Source organism: Martes martes, assembly GCF_963455335.1.
Source record: "Martes martes genome assembly, chromosome: 10".
Classification (NCBI taxonomy): domain Eukaryota; kingdom Metazoa; phylum Chordata; class Mammalia; order Carnivora; family Mustelidae; genus Martes; species Martes martes.
Window position 1 is genome coordinate 97,442,656 of NC_137898.1, and position 22,266 is coordinate 97,464,921.

Here is a 22,266-nt window from a genome sequence, read left to right on the forward strand (position 1 = left end):
AGGGCCACTGGGAGTGAATATCTAGAAGCCAATCTATCCTCTTTTATGGCTATAAAAAAAACCCTCCAAATACCACACTCCTCTGGCCCATAGGTTGATTCCAAACTGATACTGAGATAGCCAATCCAACCGGCGCCCTGGCCTTGCAGAACACAGCCCACACAATGAAAACCCTTGCTCGCCCACCTGATCGTCGCTAAGTTCCTAATTATGCCTAAGCGACCCTGTACAGCTGCAGCTGAGCGAACGTGAAATGAGTCATTACCACACACCCCGCATTGCCATTAGCCCTTCCCATGCATCATTTCACCAGACCACAGGCTGTTTCCCTTATCCCATTTTATACACTAGGAAGTTGAGGCACAGAGAGGTTAAGCAACTTGTCCAAAGTATGTGATTCCGAAGTGGGAGAGGAGAGCACGAACCGAAGCAGCCTGCCCCAGGGTCCCTGGTCTGAGCCACTGTTCTGTGATGGTGCCTCATGGTCTCAGTCCCAAGAGGGCAACACGGATGCCCCAGCAGAGCACACCCTCTGAGGCGATGAGATATTCACATCCTTGGGGGCACCCACTTGTCTCTCATGCCCACGAGTGGCCTCCCCCGCCCCGGGGGGTGGTAATAAAGCTTCAGTGTTTCAGGATGAAAAAATTCTAGAAACTTGGTGCAGAATAGTGTGAATGCAGTTAACGCTACAGAACTGAGAAATCCTTACAAATACTTCAGATGGTTAAGTTTTAAGTTCTTTACAATTAAATTTCTTTAAAAAATTGAAAAAAAAAAGTCTCCAGCAGGCGAGTCTTCCTATTTTTACCATGTTCCGCCATCAGCCCGAGGAGCAGCCTAGCAGATGGCCCCAGGCCCCCTCAGGTGTTACCCAGGCATCAGGCATCCAATTATCCAAAGCCTGGAAGTCCTCCTGTTCTCACGTGCTCTCCACAGAGCTGCCTCACCCCTGCCTCACCCCTGCCTCTCTCCCGCCTCCACAGAGAACTCAGGCATTGACAGAGGTGGAGGTAGGTGCCTGGCGTCTGGCCATCATCTCCCAACCAGACTGGTGGCAAACAGAGGGAGCCGCTCCTCTCCTCTCCTCCCCTCCGAACAAAGCTGTGGCCGAGGGGAGCGGGAGGGCAATGCCAGCTAACCTCTCCACTCAGCAAGTTCCATCAAAACTGGCTTGGGTGCAGGGACTAATTAACGCAACCTTGGAAATCACTGCCCTGATTCTCCCAGGCTGCCAGTATGGATGGCAGGCGGGCCTCTGCCTCCCAGACTCTAGAGACACGTCAGGTCGACCCCCCCCGCCCCCATATATCCTTTTGACGCAAGAGACCTCGACCCTCTGTCTCCCACCCCTGTGCTCTTAGAGCAATCTCCTCGGAAAGTGAGGTGTGGCTCACCTAATTTAAAATGGTCAGAGGATTTTGGTTCAAGGATGGTTAGGTGGGGGGGGCCCTCAGGCAGCAGGAGTGAGTAGGGAATTACAGGGGTGTGGCAGAACGGTCACACGGGCCCAGAGAAGTTGGGATGCACACTCACGGCTGGGATCTCCTCAGATTCATGCCAGCAGCAGAGTTCTGCACCGACAGGCGGATCCGGAAACTTCTTCAGGTACCACTGCAAAGGCTGGCTGTCCTGCTCCAGCAGGAGGCTCAAGAGGACCCCAGACTCAGTCAAAGATTCCATCGCTCCCCACGGCTCCTCCTCCCCAGGGAACCCAGCTCCTGGAGCTCTGGTTCCCGACTGTGCCCTCTGGATGAAAACGATCAGTCTCGTAACGCAGATAGGCAAACCGCTGGCTTCTTGGCAGAGGGTCTGTGTGACCCTGACTGTCCTCCTTCTCTCTCCCAGAGCTCCGTTCCCAGCACGAAGCCTCACAAGTGGGAGGGTGTGGTCAGCAAGGCGCTTGGGACAGGCTGGCCGGCCAGTGTCCCATGGCCAGGTTCTGCTTCACCCCACTTTGGCTCCCACAAGGTGGCTGGTCTTTGGGCTGAGGGTGACCCAGAGGGGATGCGGTGGGACCCCTCCTCCTGGTCAGTGTGGACAGCCACTCCGAGAGGCCAGCTGAGGCCAGAAGACGCAGACGACACGGCAGGTGCACGGGGCCAGCTGGAGGGCTCCGGACAGCAGGCCACTGATGGACACGCCGCGCAGGAAGAGGATGACCCCACAGCCAGGTCCAGGGGTGCACCCCGCCAGTTCCTCACACCCCGCTCACAGTTGGTCAGAAACTCTGGGGAGAGAATGAACTCCCGGCTTCCCAGCGCCGTCTGGCCCGTCCCATAAGGCAGCCCGTTCACTGTGCAATCTCTCTGCTGGGCGGGCACTGGTCCCTATGACTCACAGCCCTCTCCCAGGCAGAGCGGCCACCACTGGCTGTGGCAACAAGGCCTGCTCTCACCCCCACCCCTACACACACACCCCTTTCCTTCCCCAGAACGTGCTCTCCTGAGCTGACCAGCAAACGACTTCTTTGTTAGAGTCGCCCGTGGCAGGGGGGAAGCAGGGTGGGTGGGTGGGCAGGGCCAGAGCCCTACACATGCCTCAAGTTACAGGATCTGGGTGATGGTACTGGCCAACGTCCTCCAGTAACCCCTCGGCCTAGTCTGGCCTCCCCAGCAGATGTTTCCTGCAATGGAAAGTAGCTGGCCAGGGCTCTGGGGGGAGGGGAGGAGGGGAAGGGAGGGGGAGGTGCCAGGGGCTCGGCTGCTATGATGAAATCTGAAATTGGAGATGCTAATAGCCAGGGACTTCTGGAGCACACTCCTGTCACTGCCCCACCGGTCCACGGACCTCCCTGTGCATCGCACCAGCAGGGGGACTGGAGTTTGACTCCTCTCTCAGTGGATGTACTGGTGGGGAGAAGTTGGGCAGATTGCCTGGAGAAGTTGAGGTCACCAGTTCCGGGGACCCTCCCCTGCCTCCAGCACTAGCAGGAGGGGGAATCCAGGCCAAGAGGATTCCCAGGCTGCTCCTCAGACCCTGAGGGCCAACTAGCAATGCTAAGACCAGAGACTTTGGCCCCAGTGGGGGTTAAAAGGAAACAGCGCGAACTTAGGGAAGCGGAGGAATGGGACTCAGGCCAGTGGGGCCAGGAAGGGATCTAGACAGAGAAGCCAGGGCAGCAAATGCATAGCATTGGGACTGGGAGGACATGGGTCCCCAGGAAAAGTCAAGACCTTTGAAACAAATGGGGCACCTGCCTCACCCTCCACAGTGATGCTGTCCATGTAGCGAGGGTCCCAAGCCCGCATGTGATGAGGACTGATGCCTCTTAGGAGACTCTGAGGTCTGAGCCAGCAGGACTCCAACACGAGCGGACTTTAAACAGAGCTAACGAATGCACTGAAAATGGAAATCCTTGGGGCGCCTGGGTGGCTCAGGGGGCGAAGCATCTGACTCTTGGTTTCGGCTCAGGTCGCGATCTTGGGGTCACAAGATGAAGCCCATGTCAGGCTCTGCACTCCGCGGGGAGTCGGCTTGAGATTCTCCCTCCTTCTCCCTCTGCCCCTCCCCTCCTCTCTCTCTCTAAAAAATAAAGCTTAAAAAAATGGAGATTCTTAACTCCCCAAAGATTCTGACTCCGAGGAACCCAGAGTCTCCTGGTTAAACGGTGTTAGGAAAAGTAGACAAGCAGTCTGAATCCTTCCCCAGACTCCTCTCTCTCTCTCACCATCTGCACACTGGACCCAGCCCCCTCGGCCTCCACTGTTACCCATGCAGCATGGTTCCTCCATCAGGTTATCATCTTCCCCAAGAGGGATCTACGCCTCAAACAGCTCTATCTTCTACAGCAGAGCATGATCTGCTGCTCAGAAACCCTTTACCAAATGTACACGTTCCTTATACCCCGCTCCTGTTCCTCTGTACACCGCATTTGACGTGTGCACAGCCACCCAGATCCCCAACTCTGTATGCACTTCTTGGTGCTCGATCCCTGCCAACACTCCAGACCACACACTCAAGCTTCTCTGCTCTGCACACGGCAGCCCTATCCTCTGTAGTGCGGGATGGGAACCCTAGCAGTTCCATTTTCCGGGGTGACCAGAATGCCTCTCTTCTTGGGCCATACCAGACCCCAAGATCTAGGCAGTGTATAGACCATGAAAGCTGAATCCGTCAAGTAATTCCCCGGAAACATCTCCATATTGCTATGGGCCTGATGGCTATAGTCACTGGGTGAGATGGAGGCAGGACACACCCAAGAGAGATAACCCCAGGGAGACAAGTCTCAGTGCTCAGCCTTTGTCTCCTACACCCCCCACGATGGAATGGGCTGGGCAGGGCAGGGCGGCAGGTAACTCCGGGCCTGAGGAGAGGGCATTGACCCTGAGCTAAACATTAACTGGATGGCAAACACTGGGAGCTGGGACCAAATGGTACCCCCTCCCTGGGTACAGCACCGGAGGGGTGGGGTCGAGGAACCCAAGAGAAAAACAGATGGATTGGGGTGGAGTACTAGACTCACCTGGGAAGAAATCAATTAAGACCTTCAAAGGAAATCCTGGCCCTCCAACCAAAGCCAGGTAGGGAGGAGCCAGATGTGGGGCTTGGGGTGGGGGACGGTGGCAATGAGCAAAGAAAGGAGAGAAATGCAGGTGGGACTGGGACAGCGTCACGCAGAAAGGTAGAGAGGGGAGTGCGACTGAGAGCGCGATCTGACCATGGGAGTGGGGACCATTCTGGAGAAGGTGAGGGACAGGAGTCCGGGGAGCGGCAGTCAAGAGGACTCTTCAAGACAATGGGTAAGTAACAGTGGGGAGATGGGCAGAGCTGACGGAAGCACACCGGGCTATAGGCAGCACGTCCTGTCTCTGAACTTCCACTTTCTATGCTGTCCCCCTAATGTCCCCATTTCATGCCCACAAAGCTTTGTTCTCTTGCTCTCAATCTCATGCTGGCAGACCCACTTGGTCATACCACAGGACTGGCGCTATCCCTTCCTCCCCACCAAAAAAGCCAGCACCCCCATCCCGGGGCATTGAGGGGAGCTTGGGCTCTCAGTCTCTCCCAGCCGGCCAGGGCCTAGGCTCCTAACTTAGGACCTCGGACAAGCTGCTTCTCTGGGCTGCCATGACGACTGACCCCCCAGGAAGGGGTGAAGCTGTTGAGGACAGTTATCTGTGTCCACACAAGGAGAGGCATCAAGCAGGAGACTCGTGACTGCTTCATCCAAGATGCAAGCCTACTGCACCCAACAGGGGCCATCTCTGGGGGACAGAATACACCCCTCCCACCTCCAACCTTGCTCTTGGCTTCCTACTGAAACTAAAGCTCTGTTTGTGCTTATCCCACCACTTCATGTCTACTGGGGCTGCGCCTCTCGAGCTGAGAGCCTTGATGAATAAAGCTGGGATCATGAAGTAAGTTGGGGGGTGCACAAATGTAAGGGGGCATGGATATAATCAGGTCTGGGAAGGCCTTAAGGCAGTTGTAGCTTGCCCTGCCTTCACAGCCTACTTTTTTTTTTTTTTAAGATTTTATTTATTCATTTGACAGACAGAGAACATAAGTAGGCAGAGAGGCAGGCAGAGAGGGATGGGGAAGCAGGCTCCCTGCTGAGCAGAGAGCCTGATGCAGGGCTCGATCCCAGGACCCTGAGATCAAGACCTGAGCCGAAGGCAGAAGCTTTAACCCACTGAGCCACCCAGGCACCCTTCACACCCTATGCTTGACCTGCGTATCATATCCCTGGCTAGAGACGAGAAGCTCTCATGCCTCCGCCTTTCCACGTGTCCCTGGAGTCTAGCCACTTCCCTCCACGGTCCCCGCTCTTTAGGCCAGAGCGGTCTGCCATCATGGTGACAGCTCCTCCCTGGCCGGGTTAGGTGAAAGTAAAATGTGGAACGATGAGATGGCAGCTCACACCAGTCAGAATGGCTAAAATTAACAAGTCAGGAAACCTTGACAGATGTTGGCAGGGAAAGCGGAACCCTCTTACAGTGCTGGGGCGGGGGGGAGGCAAGCTGGTGCAGCCACTCTGCAACACAGTACGGAAGTTCCTCCACAAGTTAAAATAGAGCTGCCCTACGACCCAGCAACTGCTCTACTGGGTATTTACCCAAAGGACACAAACATAGTGATCTGAAGGGGCACGTGCACCCCAATGTTTACAGCAGCAATGTCCACAAAAGCCAAACTATGGAAGGAGCCCAGACGTCCACTGACAGATGAATGGATAACGAAGATGTGGTATCTATATACAACGGAATAGTACTCAGCCATGACAAAGAATGACATCTCGTCATTTGCAACGATGTGGATGGAACTGGAGGGTATGGTGTTAAGCGACAGAAGTTGGAAAGACAAATACCATATGATCTCACTCATGTGGAATTTAAGAAACAAAACAGACGAACATAGGGGAAGGGAAGGAAAACTATTAAAATAAGATGAAATCAGAGAGGGAGACAAACTGTAAGAGGTTCTCAACTCTAGGAAACAGAGTTGCTGGAGAGGCAGGGGGTGAGGGGCAGGGTAACTGGGTGATGGACATGAAGGAGGGCACGTGATGCACTGAGCACTGGTCTTCCATGCAACTGACGACCCCTGAATTCTGCCTCTGAAACTAACAACGCGATGTATGTTAATTATATTGAATGTAAATTTAAAAATGTAAAAATAAATAAATTAGTGAATACTTATCACAAATACCACCTTTAAAAGTAGAATAGTGGAATCTTGCCCCAGGAAATTACAGAAGTCTGCCTGTTATCCCTATGCTTTGTGTTATTCTGGCAAGAAAAATAAATACAAGTATCAGAGGGGGGGAAAAAAAAGTAAAATGTGGAAGAGAGGAAGGTAAAGGAAGGGGCTTGGGAAATGCTGGGTGGGCTTCCCTCCTTAGCAGACCCAAGCTATTCAACAACCCCAGATGTTCTCTCAATGGTCAGCAGCTCCGAGAGGACGCCTGGTCCGGAAGCTGACCAGGGCACGTGTGACGGTCCCAGAGCTGGGATGACAAAGCCTTTGCCTATCCACACAAGGATGGCCCCCTACGCAGCAGCCCAGCTACAGTGCTGCCCTGAGTGTCAAAGAGAGCTGTTGGGAGTGCAGAGAAGGGGAGATGGGGCACCACAGAGGCCAGGTTAAGTACCTTCTGGAAAACCATGGATGTATTATTGGAAGGCAGTGCTAGGGAGCATGAGGCTTCTGCTGGCAAGAGCACAGACACATACGGTGCACGGCGGGGGGGGGGGGGGCGTCAGCCCCCCATGGGTGCAGGCACTGGGAAGATTGCGGGTACCCCATACCATGGGCCCCGAGTCACGTGGCTCCGGGGAAACCCCAGGTGGTAGCTTCCGGATAGGGGCAGGACGACGGTGCCTAGGGGAACAGCCACGCTCAGCCCCGTGCTGCAGATAGGCCTGCTGAGAACATCCGAGTGGGCAGAGAAGGGGTGACACTAGCTGTGTGGGGCAGGCAGCACCTTGCTTCCTCCACAGACACCCAGAAGCCGGCAGTCCAGAGCCAGGGTATCGTCTTGGTCTCAGGGGGAGAGCAGGGTTTTCGTGGGAGGAGCAGCCCGGGGCTACCTGAAGCCAGCCCTTCCAGGGCTCTACCTGACACGCCAGCTGCTTCTTTCCCTTCGGATGTGAAAACACATGCAGACAAAGTGGAAAGAGAAACTAGCCCCTGACACCTGCAGCTTAGGCCGGCTGGAGGTCCCCTCTGTCCCCTCTCGGCCTCCCAGAGTCTCCCTACCATTTCCCTGCCCCTCCTCCACATCACTCCGTTCTGCAACCCGTCCCTGCCCGCCCCAGGCTTCCACCAAGGAAGCAGAGCAGGACCCAGGCACATGGAAGGAGCCACATCTGCCTGCAACGTGGAAACAGAGCCAAGGCAAAGGGAGCCACAAGAAGACATTTCTGGATGGGCTGCCTGGAGTCTGCAAGACGCCCCAGAGCGAGAGCACACGTCCCAGAGAGGGGGCGGTTAGGGGCAGCGTTTAGTCCCTTGTGCACTTGGCCTCTGTGAGTTAATGATTTGTGCCAAGTGGGGAGTCTGTAATGCTTCTGTAATTTATTCGGGGTGAGGGACGGGAGGCCGGAGGAGACACTGACCATCTGTGAGTCCCAGGAAGGCCTGGGTGACGACCTTGCATGGGGGCCCATTGCACAATCAGGGAAGGTCTCCAGCTGCAGGGCTCAGGCAGGAAGCGGGTCTGGCCACTCTCAGCTCCTCCGCCATCTCCCCCTTAGGTGTCGCCAGAACCCCTGAGTTCTGGGCCCTTGTGGTGACTGGCATCCATTCCTATCCCTCACTCTGCGAGTGCTCAGGGGCCCGCTGGGATGTGCGGGGGCGGAGGCAGGCCCTGAGGTGACAGAATGGGGAAGCCACAGAGGGGAAGGAAAACGTGCTGGCTGGTAGCAGAGAGGGAGGGCGAGCCAGCCCCGGAATGGAAATCAGAGAAAGGAGAGGAGGAGCCAGAGACAAAAGGGCCTGGAGTCAAGGAAAGGGAAAGTGAGCTAGAACAGAAGAGCCTGACTGAGAGAGAAAGAGAGCGAGCGACAAGGGTGCGGAGGGGGGGACCTGCATGTCCAAATTTGGCTGTTTCAATGGTCTAACATGTCTGCAGCCACCTGTTTACTGTTCCCTCTGGGGCACTAATTTTGCAATGCTGCTCGGAGTGGCGGAGGCTTTGTCAAGCAAGGGATGCTGGAGGCCCCACATGGCTCCCAAGAAAGTGCCCCCCCCACCTCACAGAAGCAGCTTCTGTCGCCTCCAGGATTTGAGCTCTAAGCAGCGCGGGGGCTGAAGACCACGGCAGGTCCAAAGGGAAGGGCTGGGGAACGAGGGGGCGTCGTCCGGCTTCTCCCCAACACAGGCCACCTCAGCCCATCTCAGCCCACAGCTCAACCCCGTCAGCGCAGCCCTCCAGCCTCTGCCTCGGGGGCGCCAGGCTAGGTGGGCAGAGCTCCCCAGGGACAGGCAGGGCCGCTGAGCGGCAAGAGGTCAGAAGCCACAGGGCTGACCAGGCATCCCTGAGCCGTGTGTGAAAATATCCCCCTACCCCACCCCACCCCACCCTAGGATCAGAAACAAGCCCCTACATGAAATGCAAGCCTCCCCTCCCCCCAGGCATGCACAGCCCCCCTCGCTCCCAGCCACCTTCTCCCCCACCCCTTCCACACATGCCCCCTGGGGTACAGCCCGGCCAGGGGCAGCGGGCAGTGGTACCTGCATGATCAAGCAGACCAAGTGTGGGGAGCGCCAGGCCCTGGGCGGGAACAACGGGGGCCTGAGGCCAGGCCCTCTGCGGCCCAGACCCAGAGGGCAGAGTGCAGTGTGGCCGGATGGCTGAGACCTCAGTCAGCTGCTCTCTGGGTGGGGGTGGGGGTTCAAAACGCTGCCGCCCAGTCTCTGTGGTGGGTGGGGGCTGTGGTCCTGGACGGGACGGCTTAGTCCACAACACAAGTTCTGGCTACGGAATGGCTGGGTGAGCCGCCACCGTGGACGACCCCAGGCTACACCTGCACTACAGACCCAAGAGCAGTGGTTGTCTTCTAGAAGCCACAAGCCTCTTGGGCTAGCTGAGGTGGGCCTTGGGGCAGAGGTCAAATTCCGTTACATGGAATGGCCTCTCTACTATCAGAGAAAAGTCTGGCTGCATTTTCCCCAAAATGTCTCGACTAAGGGAAGGAAACCTTGGTCCTAAGTTTAGGCCCCGGAGCTGCCCCCATCCCAGAATTCCACATGGTCTTTGGATGCCTCCCCCACCTGGTCTCCTCCATTGGGGCCGGAGGAGCCCTGTCCACAGGTGTAAGGGAGGATAAGGAGGGCCATCCCTCCTTGGTCTGTCCTGAATCAAAGCCTCCTTCACCAGCAGTGCTGTCCTGCTGCAGAGAGGATAACCAGTGTGTCTGGTCTTTAGGGGCGGGGGCCAGCCAGGGGCCCATCAGCTGGCTCAAGCCCCTGGGGCAGCCCAGCCGCACTCCGCCCCTCTCCATTCCGACCGCTCCCACCACCCCCCCCCACCCATTTCCCATGCACCCGACCCGAAGAGAAACAGGGATACTTACATTATACCAACTCTGGCTTTTCTGAAAAGACAAAATAAGGTACCATTAGTCAGGGAAGAGCTGGCGGGAATGGCCAGGGTATGCCCGGCCTCCTGAGGGAAGGTTACACAGACAGCAGAGGGCGGGCAGGGAGGAGGAGCCCCAATGCAGCCGAATGCTTCCCCGGTGGCTGCTCGAGAGGGGTCCTCCTTTCTCAAGACAGATCCAGAAAGGAGGCCCAGGGCAGGTCCATGCTGGAAGCCTCACTAAGGTCGGGGCGGCAGGCAGCGGCAGCACCAGCCAGAGCTCAGCTGGAAGGGAGTTGGAGCCCCATCACGAGGTTCTCTGATGGGGGGAAAGGATGCGCGGCAGGCATCCAAGACCCAGTCCCCAGATGGGCCCTGACCAGAAGCAAAGTGCAGACGGAGACCAACCCAGCCTTCCGCCCCAAGTCAGCCCCTCTGCTCAAGGCAGGAGGGGACCCTTCGGGGAAAGGAAGAGAAGGGGCTGCCTGGAAACCTCTTCAGCTACATTCTCGGGGAGCAGAGGAGGCCATTTCTCCTTCCGCTCCACAACTGGCCGATGAGGTGAGAGAGGCTGGGGAGTACTGGGGGTTCTGCCCCGGGAGGAAGGTCGAAACACATCATTGCTAATGGTGCCTCCCAGCTTCGAGGTGCTGTCATTCTGTTACCCACAAAATCAAGACTCCGGGCTAGCTCCAGAATTCAGGTGCTCTCTGTTCCCGGCCCTGGGCAAAGGTGACTCGTTTTCATGGCAACTGAGAGGCGTGGCTGACACTGTGCTCTGTCTACCTCCAATCTCTATGGCCAGGAATCCTTTATGCACACCCCACTTGGAAGACAGACGGGCAGATAGGAGCGCGCGTGCGCATGCATACACGCACGCGCGCGCACGCACACACAACGCACAGCTGCTGGGCCCCAACCCTTAAGGTGCTGATCCAATAGTTTTAGACTGGAGATGGAATATTTTCGGTACCAAGAAGCTTGCCGAAGGCATTAACTGCAGCACGAATCACTAGGTAGGGGAAACCGTGCCTACGTGTCAACCACTACACACAGAGGTGGGGATTCTGGGACCCACTGCAACCTTCATCTCCCCACCTCATCTAACAGGCCCAGACTCATAAGGGAAAGAAAGGGCAGTCACAGGCTCGGAATGTCGACTGGGAGCGTGTCTGGCGGGGGTGGAGGGCAGGCGACAAAAGTGTGGTCATGCGACCTCCCCCTTCGCCAGCTCTCTCTCTCTCCACCGGAAGAATTCTCTAGATGCTCTCCCCATAGTCGCTTCCCAACAAAGGCTGTCACTACGGCCCATCTGCAAGCCACATGCTCAAACCACGGCCTTACCTTCTCCTCTAATCCAGAGGTCTTAGCAGGGAAAGGGGCCCCATCTGACTACTTACAACCAACTGTTGCCCTGCTGAGGGAGCTACTGTCACAGTCTTCGCCTGCAAACATCTGGCGAAGGCAACCCGTACCTGGAGGAGAGGGATGGGGCACAGGCTGCATCTGCCCTGACCTGCACCTTGGGAGGTCTTCGCTCCTGGGGCCCGCCCTGAGATCACACAGCACGAGGCTGTGCAGGCATTCCCTGAGCCCCATCTCCCAGCAGTGGAGAGGTGCGGTCAGCCTCCATGGCCCCTCAGGTCCCAGCACTTCATCAACCCGAAGCCAGGCCCTCAGACACCCGCTTCAGAGCTGAGAAAACACTCTGTCACCTGCCCCCCGGCTCCTTACCCCACTGTCCTGGCTTTCACGGAAGACCCCAGGAGGGAAGGGGGAACAGGAACGAACTTGGGCTGGGTGTGGGGACCCAAGAACCTTTATGATTATTCCTGTGTGGTGTTCTCGCTCCTGCCTAAGGTACACAGAATAAGTCGATTTTTTTTCTTCCCGTACTGCCACGTAGCTATGCGTGCCTTCTGAATCTGCTTCGAACAAAGGGCTTCAGAGTGACAAAGAGCCTTGACCACGGAACCCGTGTCCCATCTCTGTGTGACACCTTTGTGTGTGATATTTGCTCTTCTGGAAAGGGGTGGGGGAAGAAGAATTCGTGCTCCCAAGTACTGAAATGTGAAATGTACCATCAAAAGCGAGGACTTCTGTCCTCTCCCTCAGCATGAGACTCTACCCCAACCAGCCATCTCCAGGCACACTGGGAGTACCTCTCCGCCCCGATCCGTAGTAGCTCCTGAGAACACCCACTGTGGGCACAGGTCTCTGAACTCCAACCAGCCTCCCGGAGGCAAATTCTACCCTCGTGGCTTTGCTCTCCCAGGGCTGAGTGCCCAGCTCAGGGAGGCAGGGAAACCAGAGGGGGCTTCCAGGCCCCGGTGCAGCGAGAACAGGTGTGTCCCCTGGCACGAGTTAGGCTGTCTGCCCTTGCAGATTCCCTGAGACGCCCCCACTCTGCAGGGAGGGCCAGAAGCGTGGGGAAAACAGAACTAGGCATGGGGGTGAAGGCTTTTCTGACAGGTCATAAATGGATTTGGCTAGAAAGGGGAGGGCGTCAGGGAAAGTACTCAAAGACAGAGTTTCTATCACCTCCTGGAAGGGGTCTCAAGAACGAGCACTAAAGGAATGCAAGGCCCCTAGAGACAGACCTATGTTCCCTAAAAACATCTCCCCAGTGCAAAGGCTCCTGCAGTTGGGAAGATGGGGACTGGGGGTCCAGAGGAGGGGGAGAAAGGAGCTCTACTTAGAGGAGGTAGGAAATAAGAGAGACTTCTTACTTTGATCAGGTTAAGTCTGTCATACTGGAAAGAAAACCACAGAAATTAGAATTGAAAGACAAGGAAAAAGTCAAGGGGAGAGGAGCAGCAAAGCCACTGAGCCGGGATGACACAGCTCAACCAGCCCGGGGTTCGTCTGGGTTCTGGGGGGACCTCTGCAGGGGTCAGCCTAGAGCAGGAGCTCCTGGCCGCACATAGCGGCCGCCAGCTCCCCCTAGTGGCCTCAAGCCAGCACTACAGAGCAGAAGGTGGGTGGTGGCAGGAACTCAAGGGGTTTCAGGGAAGAGGAAAGAAGCCATGACAATCTTCTAGCCCGCTGCTCTGGGCAGGGCTGCTGCACCCAGGAAGGGTCAGCCTCCGCAGTCTAGTTACAGATTCACAGGTGTGGGGCCTTACTGATCCCCCAGCATAATCCCCTACAGATTAACACGAGGAAATGGAGGCCCTGGGGAGGGGAGGCAGATACAGCAGGACACCTTGGCTGCAGGGATAAGGGGGAACCCTCTCCTGCTTGCCTGGAAAACACAGGAGGTCTCCTCCTCTGTGAGGTAGATGGGAGGCACTGAGGGAGGTGGCCTGGCTGAGTAGCGACGGCCGCTCTGGCTACCAGATCCCTTGCCATGGATTTTTTTGGTCAACCTGAGATAAGCATCTACCTGCAGGGTGGTGGGAGGAGTATCCCCACCTCACCTCTGTAGTTCTCCAAACCAGGGGACTCCCAGACTATGTGTCTGCCTCCCCTGAGCTCTTCAAAGGGAAAATAAAACCCAGCCCCCCTCCCCTTCTCCCCCTCCCCCACCACCTCCTTATGAAAGGGGGCCACGATTAACTTGGAATTCACCCTCAGCTCGTGGTCCCTTCTTTATGCCTCATTTTGCCTCTCAGGGTCCCAGCCTGGCTTCTAACAGCCAGGTTTGGTTTGTGGACAACCTAGGCATGTGTCTTCTCTCCCCTCCTAGACTGTGCGCTGCCCGGGGGCAGGTAACTGGTCTTTACGCTTGCTTCCCAGAGAAGAGCTGCCGTTCAGCAGGAGAGGTTTAAAAAGTCTCCTTACCTACCACCTAGCACCTGGCTGAAGAGGCACCGGCCCCCCGCAGGTGGGGACTGCCGGCCATCAGTAAGGTTTCCTCGGCCACTGAGTGCCTTACTAGGCATGTGTGTAAGAGGGCAAGAAGCCTGTAGCTTCGCCTTGGGATGGAAAGTGTGCAAAGTCCGTAGGCAGGACCAGAGAGATGGAACAACCTGATGCGTGTGTCTGGCCACGCAGGTGCTCTCCCCAGCCAGAGGGCTGAGGGGCCGGGGGTGTGTGCGTGCTGGCCGCACAGAGAACTCCCTCACACTGAGCAGAGCTCCTCTCCCCCTCCCTACAGTAAGCAGCCACCGTCTCAGGTCCTCAGAGGCAAGCTTTTACCCTGAAGGTCACAGACTCTAGGATTAGCCCTGAAGTCTCTTGTTCTTCTCTCAGGAAAGAGAACAGCTGTTTGTTCTCCTCCTCCTCCCCAAAACACTTAGAGAGGCTCAGACTATTATTAAGTCATTCCTCTGCTTTTTCTTCTCCGGGCGACGTCCCACCTCCTTTCCCCCGTGGGGATTATTTCCTGAGCCTTGCTGTTCTAAAATACCTATTGCTCTCGCTGTACTCCCTCTGAGTTCTGCTCGGACCTCTGAGCTCCTGGGGACCAGGGGGCGGGGGCCAGGGGGCGGGGAGGCCGGGCAGACTCCGGCACTGACTCCCTGACCTGGCTGCATTGCTGGGAGGCCCGGAAGGGGCCACCATCCACGTCCACCAACTGCCAGACGTTAGCACCATGGCCTTCTGGGAGAACAGTTCCGCTCTGATCACAATTCAGGGTCCTGAGACCACCAGAGGCCATGGGGCTGGGCAGTGGGCAGGTAGAGGGAAGGAGGGTGCCAGGTGCAGCTCCTGAGGTCACGCTACCACACCGGGGAGCTCCCTATGGGCATCTGTCGCCCTCAGTCATCTCGTCCGGGCAATCGGGACTCACCCAGTAAAGCAGGTATAAGGGGCTCTCAGGACCTGAAGCCCCTCTGGATGGGGCCTCTCTTCCCCAAAGCAACAAAGGAAGCCCCGGCAGGACTCTGCTTCTAGATGGCTCCATGTAAGGAGGGAAGAGATTCCCAACCCAAGGCAGTGTTCGGGGAGCAGGCAGAGACCGGGGAGGACGGGGGACGGGTCTGTTCTCCGACTCTGGGCGCAAGAGGAATGGTCCCTCAGTTACGTCAAGCCAGCCTGCCATGGGGCAGTAGGGCCGGCCCTTCTGGGAAAGGGACCAAGCGAGACACGGGCCAGAGTGGGCGGGGGCGGAGGGAGGGGTGCAGAGCACTACAGACAATTCAACACCGGAGGGGAGACCAAAGACAGAGACAAAAGATGGCTTACTTTTGAGAGGCGCTTGTGAGACTAAGACCATGCATGCAAAGGAGGTATTTGGGAAATGGTGGGGAAGAAGAGGAAGAACAAGAAATCAAAAGACAAATCAGATGGGAAGCCAGCTCCCGAGCCGCCCGGGGGCCCCTTCCCCTCCCCAGGGCCTGAGAGTCCAGCAGTAAACAGAAGCTTTTTGAAGGAGCATCTAGGCAAAGAATATCTCCTGCTTCCCAAAGGACTGAGGAGGGATAAGAAAATCTCTGGGGACCCATCAGTCGCCCAGGCACCCCCCTGGGGCTTATGTTATGCCTATTCTCAGGCAAAGGCCCAGGTCCTCAGGCAACAGCATCTTGGGAGGGACAGAGAGGCCTGGTCACTGCCCTCCTGGCCAAAGGACTACCAAGTGGGTTATTACCAAAGGTAAGGCAGAGAGACAGCCAGGGTGGACGTTAAAAACATCCCCCTTCCCAAGGACTCTCTTCCTGGCCCTGTTGTTGTCCCAAATCATGTTCCCTTGTACCCCAAATTTGGAAAAGGAAGCAGGGCTAAACAGATGATCCCTCCTGGTCCCCAGAGCACCCTCTCTCCAAATCTCAAGGTTCAGGAGGCTCCCCCGCCCCAAGAGAGAGAACAGTCAGTGTGGAATCCTATAACGAGTTCCCCGGGGGCACTCCGAGGGCTGAGCTGAGAAGAGAACACTGAACTAGGGTCAACCCTGCCTGTCCCACCCTCGCCTCACTGACACAAGGGTCCTCGGGGAAAGGGCTCCCCCACTTGCCGCCCCACCCCCAGCACTGGCTTCCCTGCAGCCAGCTAAGGAGGAAGTGGAGAGGCCCCGGTGGGGTCCAGCTCACCTTGGAATTTTTGCCGCCACTCCGGCCAGACTGTGAGGAGCAGCTGCGCTGCACACCCTGCTCCGGCGTGGACGGGGACTTGTCCGAGGAGTGATCTGAGCCCTTCTCCACCATGGTGTCTCCGTCCGGGCTCTGCGGGGTTGGTGAGCGAGACCGTTTGCGGAGGATGGGGGAGCAGGCCGGCGTGCTGCGGTTTGAGTTACTGGCAGTGCTGCAGGGGCAGATGGAGAGAGGGAGCGGGGTGGGAAGGGAGGAGGAAAGACAGGCAGTCAGTGATTGAAGGCCAAAGCTGGGTCCCAAGGAGCCAGCTCAGGGAGCCAGGGCTGGGGCTGGGGAGAAATAGGGAGAGAAGGGCCCAGCTACGAGCTCACGGCACCGTAATACTGCTGCTGGCCAGGAGGGGGCGGTGGTGTCAACGGGAAATGGAAATGGGACTAGAAGGGGTAAGTAGGGCAATTAGACATTTAGCTATTCATCCATCCATCCGACCATCTGTCTGTCCATCCATCCAAATATTGTCAGAGTCCCTATCACATGCCAAGAGCCATCTCCAAAACAGAATTTAGGAGCTGAAAGACGCATGAGAGATCATCTAATACTATGAGCTCCTCCCGCACAAACGCTGCAGATCCAGTTTCGACATTTTGTTTTACACATATGTGCCTGTAAAAATGGTCAAGAATAATCCTACTTTTCAAAGCAGTCACATGCACTCTATTTCGCTAGCTTCTTAAAACAATCCTCCACGGAGGTAGTCATGACAAGTGCCATAATCCCTATTTTAAAAAATGAAGCCCGTGCACCCCAGAGAGGAGCTCAAGTGTCCTCTGATCGCAGAGGCATTCGAAACAAAACCTGGGTCTTCTGACTTGCAACTCACACACGCCGGAGTACTTCCTTGTAAGCCGTACTGCTCTCCGTGTCCCCTGCCCAGGCCGAAGACGAACACAGCAGAAGTTCTCACCTTCCAGAGTCCCCGCCACCCAACCGTGTTTCCAACAAGTATCTTATATGCCCCACGGTCATGAACCCCTGCACACCAAGGCTCATCAGCTGTGTAAGTATTTACTGCTGGATACTGAGCTTCAGCTCTTGATGGAAAAGAAGGATAGAAGACGGAAGAGGGGAGGAAAACTGAACACTGTGACGTTCTAACAAGTGTTTGCTTTGGTCTGAGAGGATAGAGCAAGAGAAGTCAGGGACAAGGACAAGGTTAAGTGGGAAAGAGACAGGAGAAACGGGAAGGAAAGCAAGGATGAGACCGCAAAGCCAAAGAAAGCATTAAGGGCAGGGGTGGGGGCGGGGGGCAGATGAGAAGGCCAGGGTCTCTCTCACCCAATCAGTGGTCAGAGAGCAGGGTCAGGCTTCCGGAACAGCCCAGATCCAAGGCTGTGAGGGCCCCTTCATCCCAGTCTTCCCTAAGGGAGTGCCGTGCAGGGTGGGGAACACAGTCATTTGCATGAAGATCAAGCTGTGACCTCAGATGTCCCATGGGACCCATTTGCAATGAAAACCATGTACCTTTCAGCAGAACCTTCCACCTGGGGATCCTCAGAGAAGGAAGGAAGCCCAGAGCCCAGACAGCAAGTATGAGAAGAAGGGCAGTGCCCATCCCCACAGCCCCAGGGCAGGGCTCTTAACTTTTGAAGGAAAGTGCCAACAAAGGAGGCCAGAGAAAAGGGAGACAAATGTGACCAGAGGATGTGTGGAGACGTGAAAGGTAAGACCTGATGCTTTGCTTCACCCTAAAACAGATCAAAGTTTTGGATCTCACTTAAAATACTAACAATACCCTTGATTTAGAAAAAAGAAGCTCTTTGAGTTCTCATCCTGCCACCATCTTTATCCTCTGACCCCACCCCAACTCATTCACGATGCAAACCCTGGAGAGAGGAAATTGCGTTCCTTTTCTTGGGTTGGAAAAGCAGAGCCTTGGAATGGTGGCAGGGGGACGGTGGGACACGGCCTCCGGAAGGAGGACTCAGGTGCTCACCCGTACTCCAAGGATTAAACTGTCTTCTAGGATTACTTAGCTAGAAGCACAGCCAGGAACTCTACCCCTCACCTCAAGGAGTTTGCTCACGGACACACCAGGGTGTGGACGACGCCTGGCACCGCCCGTCTCAGACCCAACACGCCCACAGCTCAGCTCGTTATTCCCTTCCGTAATGGGACCTCGTAACACATGGTGATTCCAGGTGCAGCAATGAAAGGAGATCTCCTTATTCTCCAAATTCTCCATCCCCACTGAGAGCAGGCTGTCGAGGAGGGATTCAGTAAGGCGTGGGCCAAAAAATTCTAACCTGCAGGAAACTCATTCCAACTTGCCCCAAACCACATGAATCTCACACTCGATCGAAATGTCCCTGAGGTCCCCTCAACAGCTAGTAGCCAGCCTCCTCTTAGCTGACCCACCATAAGCGATCCAAGGAGACCTAACTTTTGGCCTTCTGTACATCCGTCAAAACGTCAGTCAATAAACTTGTACTGTCCTTTGTCACTTTATTCTCTGTGCTTTTAAGGCTACTGATCATCTGAGCTCTTCCTGAAGATCTCGCCTCCCCTTCCGGATGCCACACACCTCTTCCGGCCTCAGACGCTGGCTTCTCTTTGCTAACTTCCCCCAAAGTGTGGTCCTTCCCGGAAGGTGAGTCCTTCATTGACCACACCATCTGTGTAAGTCTCCAATCCTCAGAATGGAATTCAAAGTTCTTGAGGGAAAATCATTTTGACACTTACTGTATTCTGGTACTTTGTCTCTCCTTACACAATCTCTGAGAGCTCTCGTGTGTATAGTCCTATATAACCTCCCCTGGTGTTCTTCCCACTCTCCTCCTCCTGCCTCCTGACTTCCACACCTATCACTATTTGTGTGTGAGGGGTCCCTCCCCCCCGTATCTACCTACCGGTGTCCTATCCAGCCTTTAAGACCCATCTCAAATCCCACCTTCTCCGAAAAGCTTTTCAAAGCCTCCGCCACTGAACTGGCTAGTGCATCCAACATATTCTGCCCGGTGCTCGCTCTTGGAAGCACCCACCTGTGCCCCCCACCCCCACAGCGCCCAGTGGGAGGTTCTCTAAGTGGTAGGTGCTCAGTACATGTCTGTTGGATCGAATGGCATTCCAGCCGAAGTTGTAACGATCCTCATGGCTTTCCCAGTCCCCAGTATCACGACAACTCCCAACCAAGTCTGTGCCTTCAACCTGCTAACAAAAAAAGCTATACAGGTTTCTGAACGTTTATATGAGTTCCTGGCCCGGTGCCAAGTGTTTATGATGCGATCGCCTATTGAAATCCCCAGCCAATCTATGAAGTGTTAGTGGGTATTATTTGTTCCATTTTTCAGATGATAAAGCGAATTACTGACAGATTCAGTAACTCCCCCAGGGTCACCCAGACAGGTAAGTGGCAAGCCTGGGTTTGAAATGCAGGCCTGCCTGATGACAGAGCATGTTCTCAGAACCAACACTGAGTAATCCTTCTCGGCTGGGTGAACAGATACAGAAGGATGGATGGGGTGGTTGGTGGATGGAAAGAAAAGAAGGAATCAGCTTCTTGCCTCCAGTTTCCAATCCAGTATCTATTTTGCTATCAAAACGAACTTTCTAAAAAGGGATTTTGTCATTCTAACCATCCCCTCCCCTGGTTAAAAGCTCTCTACGGTTTCCTATCCCCTTAGAAGAAAGCCTGATCTCCAAACTATGGCACAGAAGTTCCTTGAAGATCTTGAGGATCACCCTTGGCTACTCCTCCCAGCGGACCCCCTCCCCGCCTCAGCCATCCAGGACTAATTACAGATCCTGGTGCCATGTTGTCTCCCTTCCACATTTGTCAGTGTCTCTCATTCTGAAAATACTATTTCCCCCTCCAAGCACCCTTCCAACATTTACTGTTCAAGACTAAACCCAACTACTCCCCCCATCACCCTCCCCCCACGCTCTGATCCCTCACTATACAAAAAGATGCCTTCGAAGCTGCAGTTCTAACTCGGCAAAATCACTACTAGATGTGCTACGTAGCTAATACTCTTTTAAGAGGTACGCCATTATCCAGCTCAGTCAGTTAAGTGTCCAACTCTAGATTTCAGCTCAGGTCATGATCTCAGGGTCGTGGAGTGGAGCCTCCTTAGGATTCTCTCCCTCTGCCTTTCTCCCTATATTCATGCTCTCTCTAAAAATAATAATAATGATAATAATAAATAAGTAAATAAAAGGTACCCCATTATCCTATAGACTAAATAAGTAAATAAAAGATATCCCATTACCCTACAGACTTGGATGTCCTCCCGAGCAAACAAAACTAATTCCCATGTAGCTCATAACCCTACGCTATTGCGTCTTTCGAGCAAACTTCATGGTGTGCCTTTAGTCTGATTCTGCCACTATTATTAATAATAGTATTACATTGGGTTTCAAAACCTCAGGAATTTTTTTTTTTTTAAGATTTTATTTGTTTATTTGACAGAGAGAGCTCACAAGTAGGCAGAGAGGCAGGCAGAGGTTGGGGGGAAGCAGGCTGCCCACTGAGAGAGCCCAATGTGGGGCTTGATCCCAGGATCATGGGATCATGACCTGAGCTGAAGGCAGAGGCTTTAACCCACTGAGCCACCCAGGTGCCCCAAAATCTTGGGAATTTAAGCAAAAAAGGACCTTAGATTTTCTACAGAAAGGGTAGGAAGATTGGCATTGGAGGAGCTACTAGACTATGACCCCCTTTCAGAATTTAGAATACAACCAGCTTGTCACTTGACATATAAGAAACCTAAGAAAGAGGGAGGTTAATAAATGCCTGGTTAAAAATTAACAAGACAGGAAACAACGTGTGTTGGAGAGGATGTGGAGAAAGGGGAACCCTCTTACACTGTTGGTGGGGATGCAAGTTGGTGCAGCCACTTTGGAAAACAGTGTGGAGATTCCTGAAGAAATTAAAAATAGAGCTTCCCTATGACCCGGCAATTGGGGTATTTACCCCAAAGATAGTGAAAAGAAGGGCCATCTGTACCCCAAGGTTCATAGCAGCAATGGCCACAATCACCAAACTGTAGAAAGAGCCAAGATGCCCTTCAAGAAACGAACGGATAAAGAAGATATGGTCCATATAATACAATGGAATATTATGCCTCCATCAGAAAGGATGAATACCCAACTTTTGTATTAACATGGACGGGACTGGAGGAGATTATGCTGAGTGAAATAAGTCAAGCAGAGAGAGTCAATTATCATATGGTTTCACTTACTTCTGGAGCATAAGGAATAACACGAAGGACATTAGGGGAAGGAAAGGAAAAGTGAACTGGGGGGAGATGAACCAGGAGAGACTGTGGACTCTGAGAAACAAACTGAGGCTTGGCGGGGGGGCGGGGGGGGATGCCGGTTAGGTGAGCCTGGTGGTGGGTACTAAGGAGGGCACGTATTGCATGGAGCACTGGGTGTGGTACATGAAAAATTAATCTTGGAACACTGAAAAAATAAAATCAGATTTAAAAAAAATGCCTAGCCAAGGTGATATGCCTTCATACCCAGATTTCCTGAGCCATAAACACTTACTAGGCACCTGGCATCATCCTAGGCATTCAAGTCCATAAGGGTGAGTAAGAAAGGACCCTTGTCCCTGGGACATTATAATCAGGAAGAGCCAGACATGCATTTTTTTCCTTCTAACATAAGCCAAAGTGGCGAGACAGGGAAGAGTCAGGGAATCTTCTCTAGACTTGAGGGATCAAGAAAGGCTTCCTCGAGGATATGGCACTTGAGAATAGAGTGGGGATCTAAATAATGTGTTAAGAGTTAGCCAGGTACAGGGCACGGTCATAGGAGGGAAGAGAATGTTCCCAAGCAAAACAAAACAAAACAAACAAAAAACCAGTATAAACAAAGGTGTGAAGGCCTAAAACAGCACAGAATACACAAGAGCATTACAAGAAACTATGTGTCACTGAAGCGTAACACACTAAAGCCTGTGCTTCTAAACTGTCACATCTCCCCAGTAACAGGTGCACTGAGACTGCCACCAGCCACTTTTAAGCCACTCACTGCAGGGGGGCCCAGGGGCTGTTCACTCACTTACCTCCCCTCTCTCCTATCTTTAAGACTTCCAACAAAGACTTTTTCATTCCTCTCCTGGTTACCTTGCTAACAAACAGAGCTTCCATAAGTCTAACCATTCATCTTACCTCCTACGCTCAGGTCTGGGTGAAGTCCTTGAGAAATGGATATGAAAAGAGGACGAAGGCTCTTGGGGCTCTCCGTGGCATCTCCCACCCTCACCTG

The 22,266-nt window shown here is 54.4% G+C and overlaps 1 protein-coding gene across 2 annotated transcripts in view; it reads right to left on the reverse strand.

The window, feature by feature from the left end:
* The window catches only part of GRAMD1B (GRAM domain containing 1B), a 41,286-nt gene extending 25,092 nt beyond the window's left edge, over positions 1–16,194 (reverse strand). The window contains exons 1-2 of one of the 2 annotated variants that reach the window (XM_080814917.1): positions 15,997–16,194; positions 10,020–10,040 (exon numbers count right to left, since the gene is read on the reverse strand). In XM_080814917.1, coding sequence (XP_080671043.1) covers positions 10,020–10,040; positions 15,997–16,110 — 135 coding nt within the window. In that variant the 5' untranslated portion in view covers positions 16,111–16,194. Of the gene's footprint in view, positions 1–9,177; positions 9,242–10,019; positions 10,041–15,996 lie in introns of those variants that run through there. The other variant, XM_080814918.1, reaches the window with a different exon arrangement.
* Positions 16,195–22,266: the final 6,072 nt, after the last annotated feature.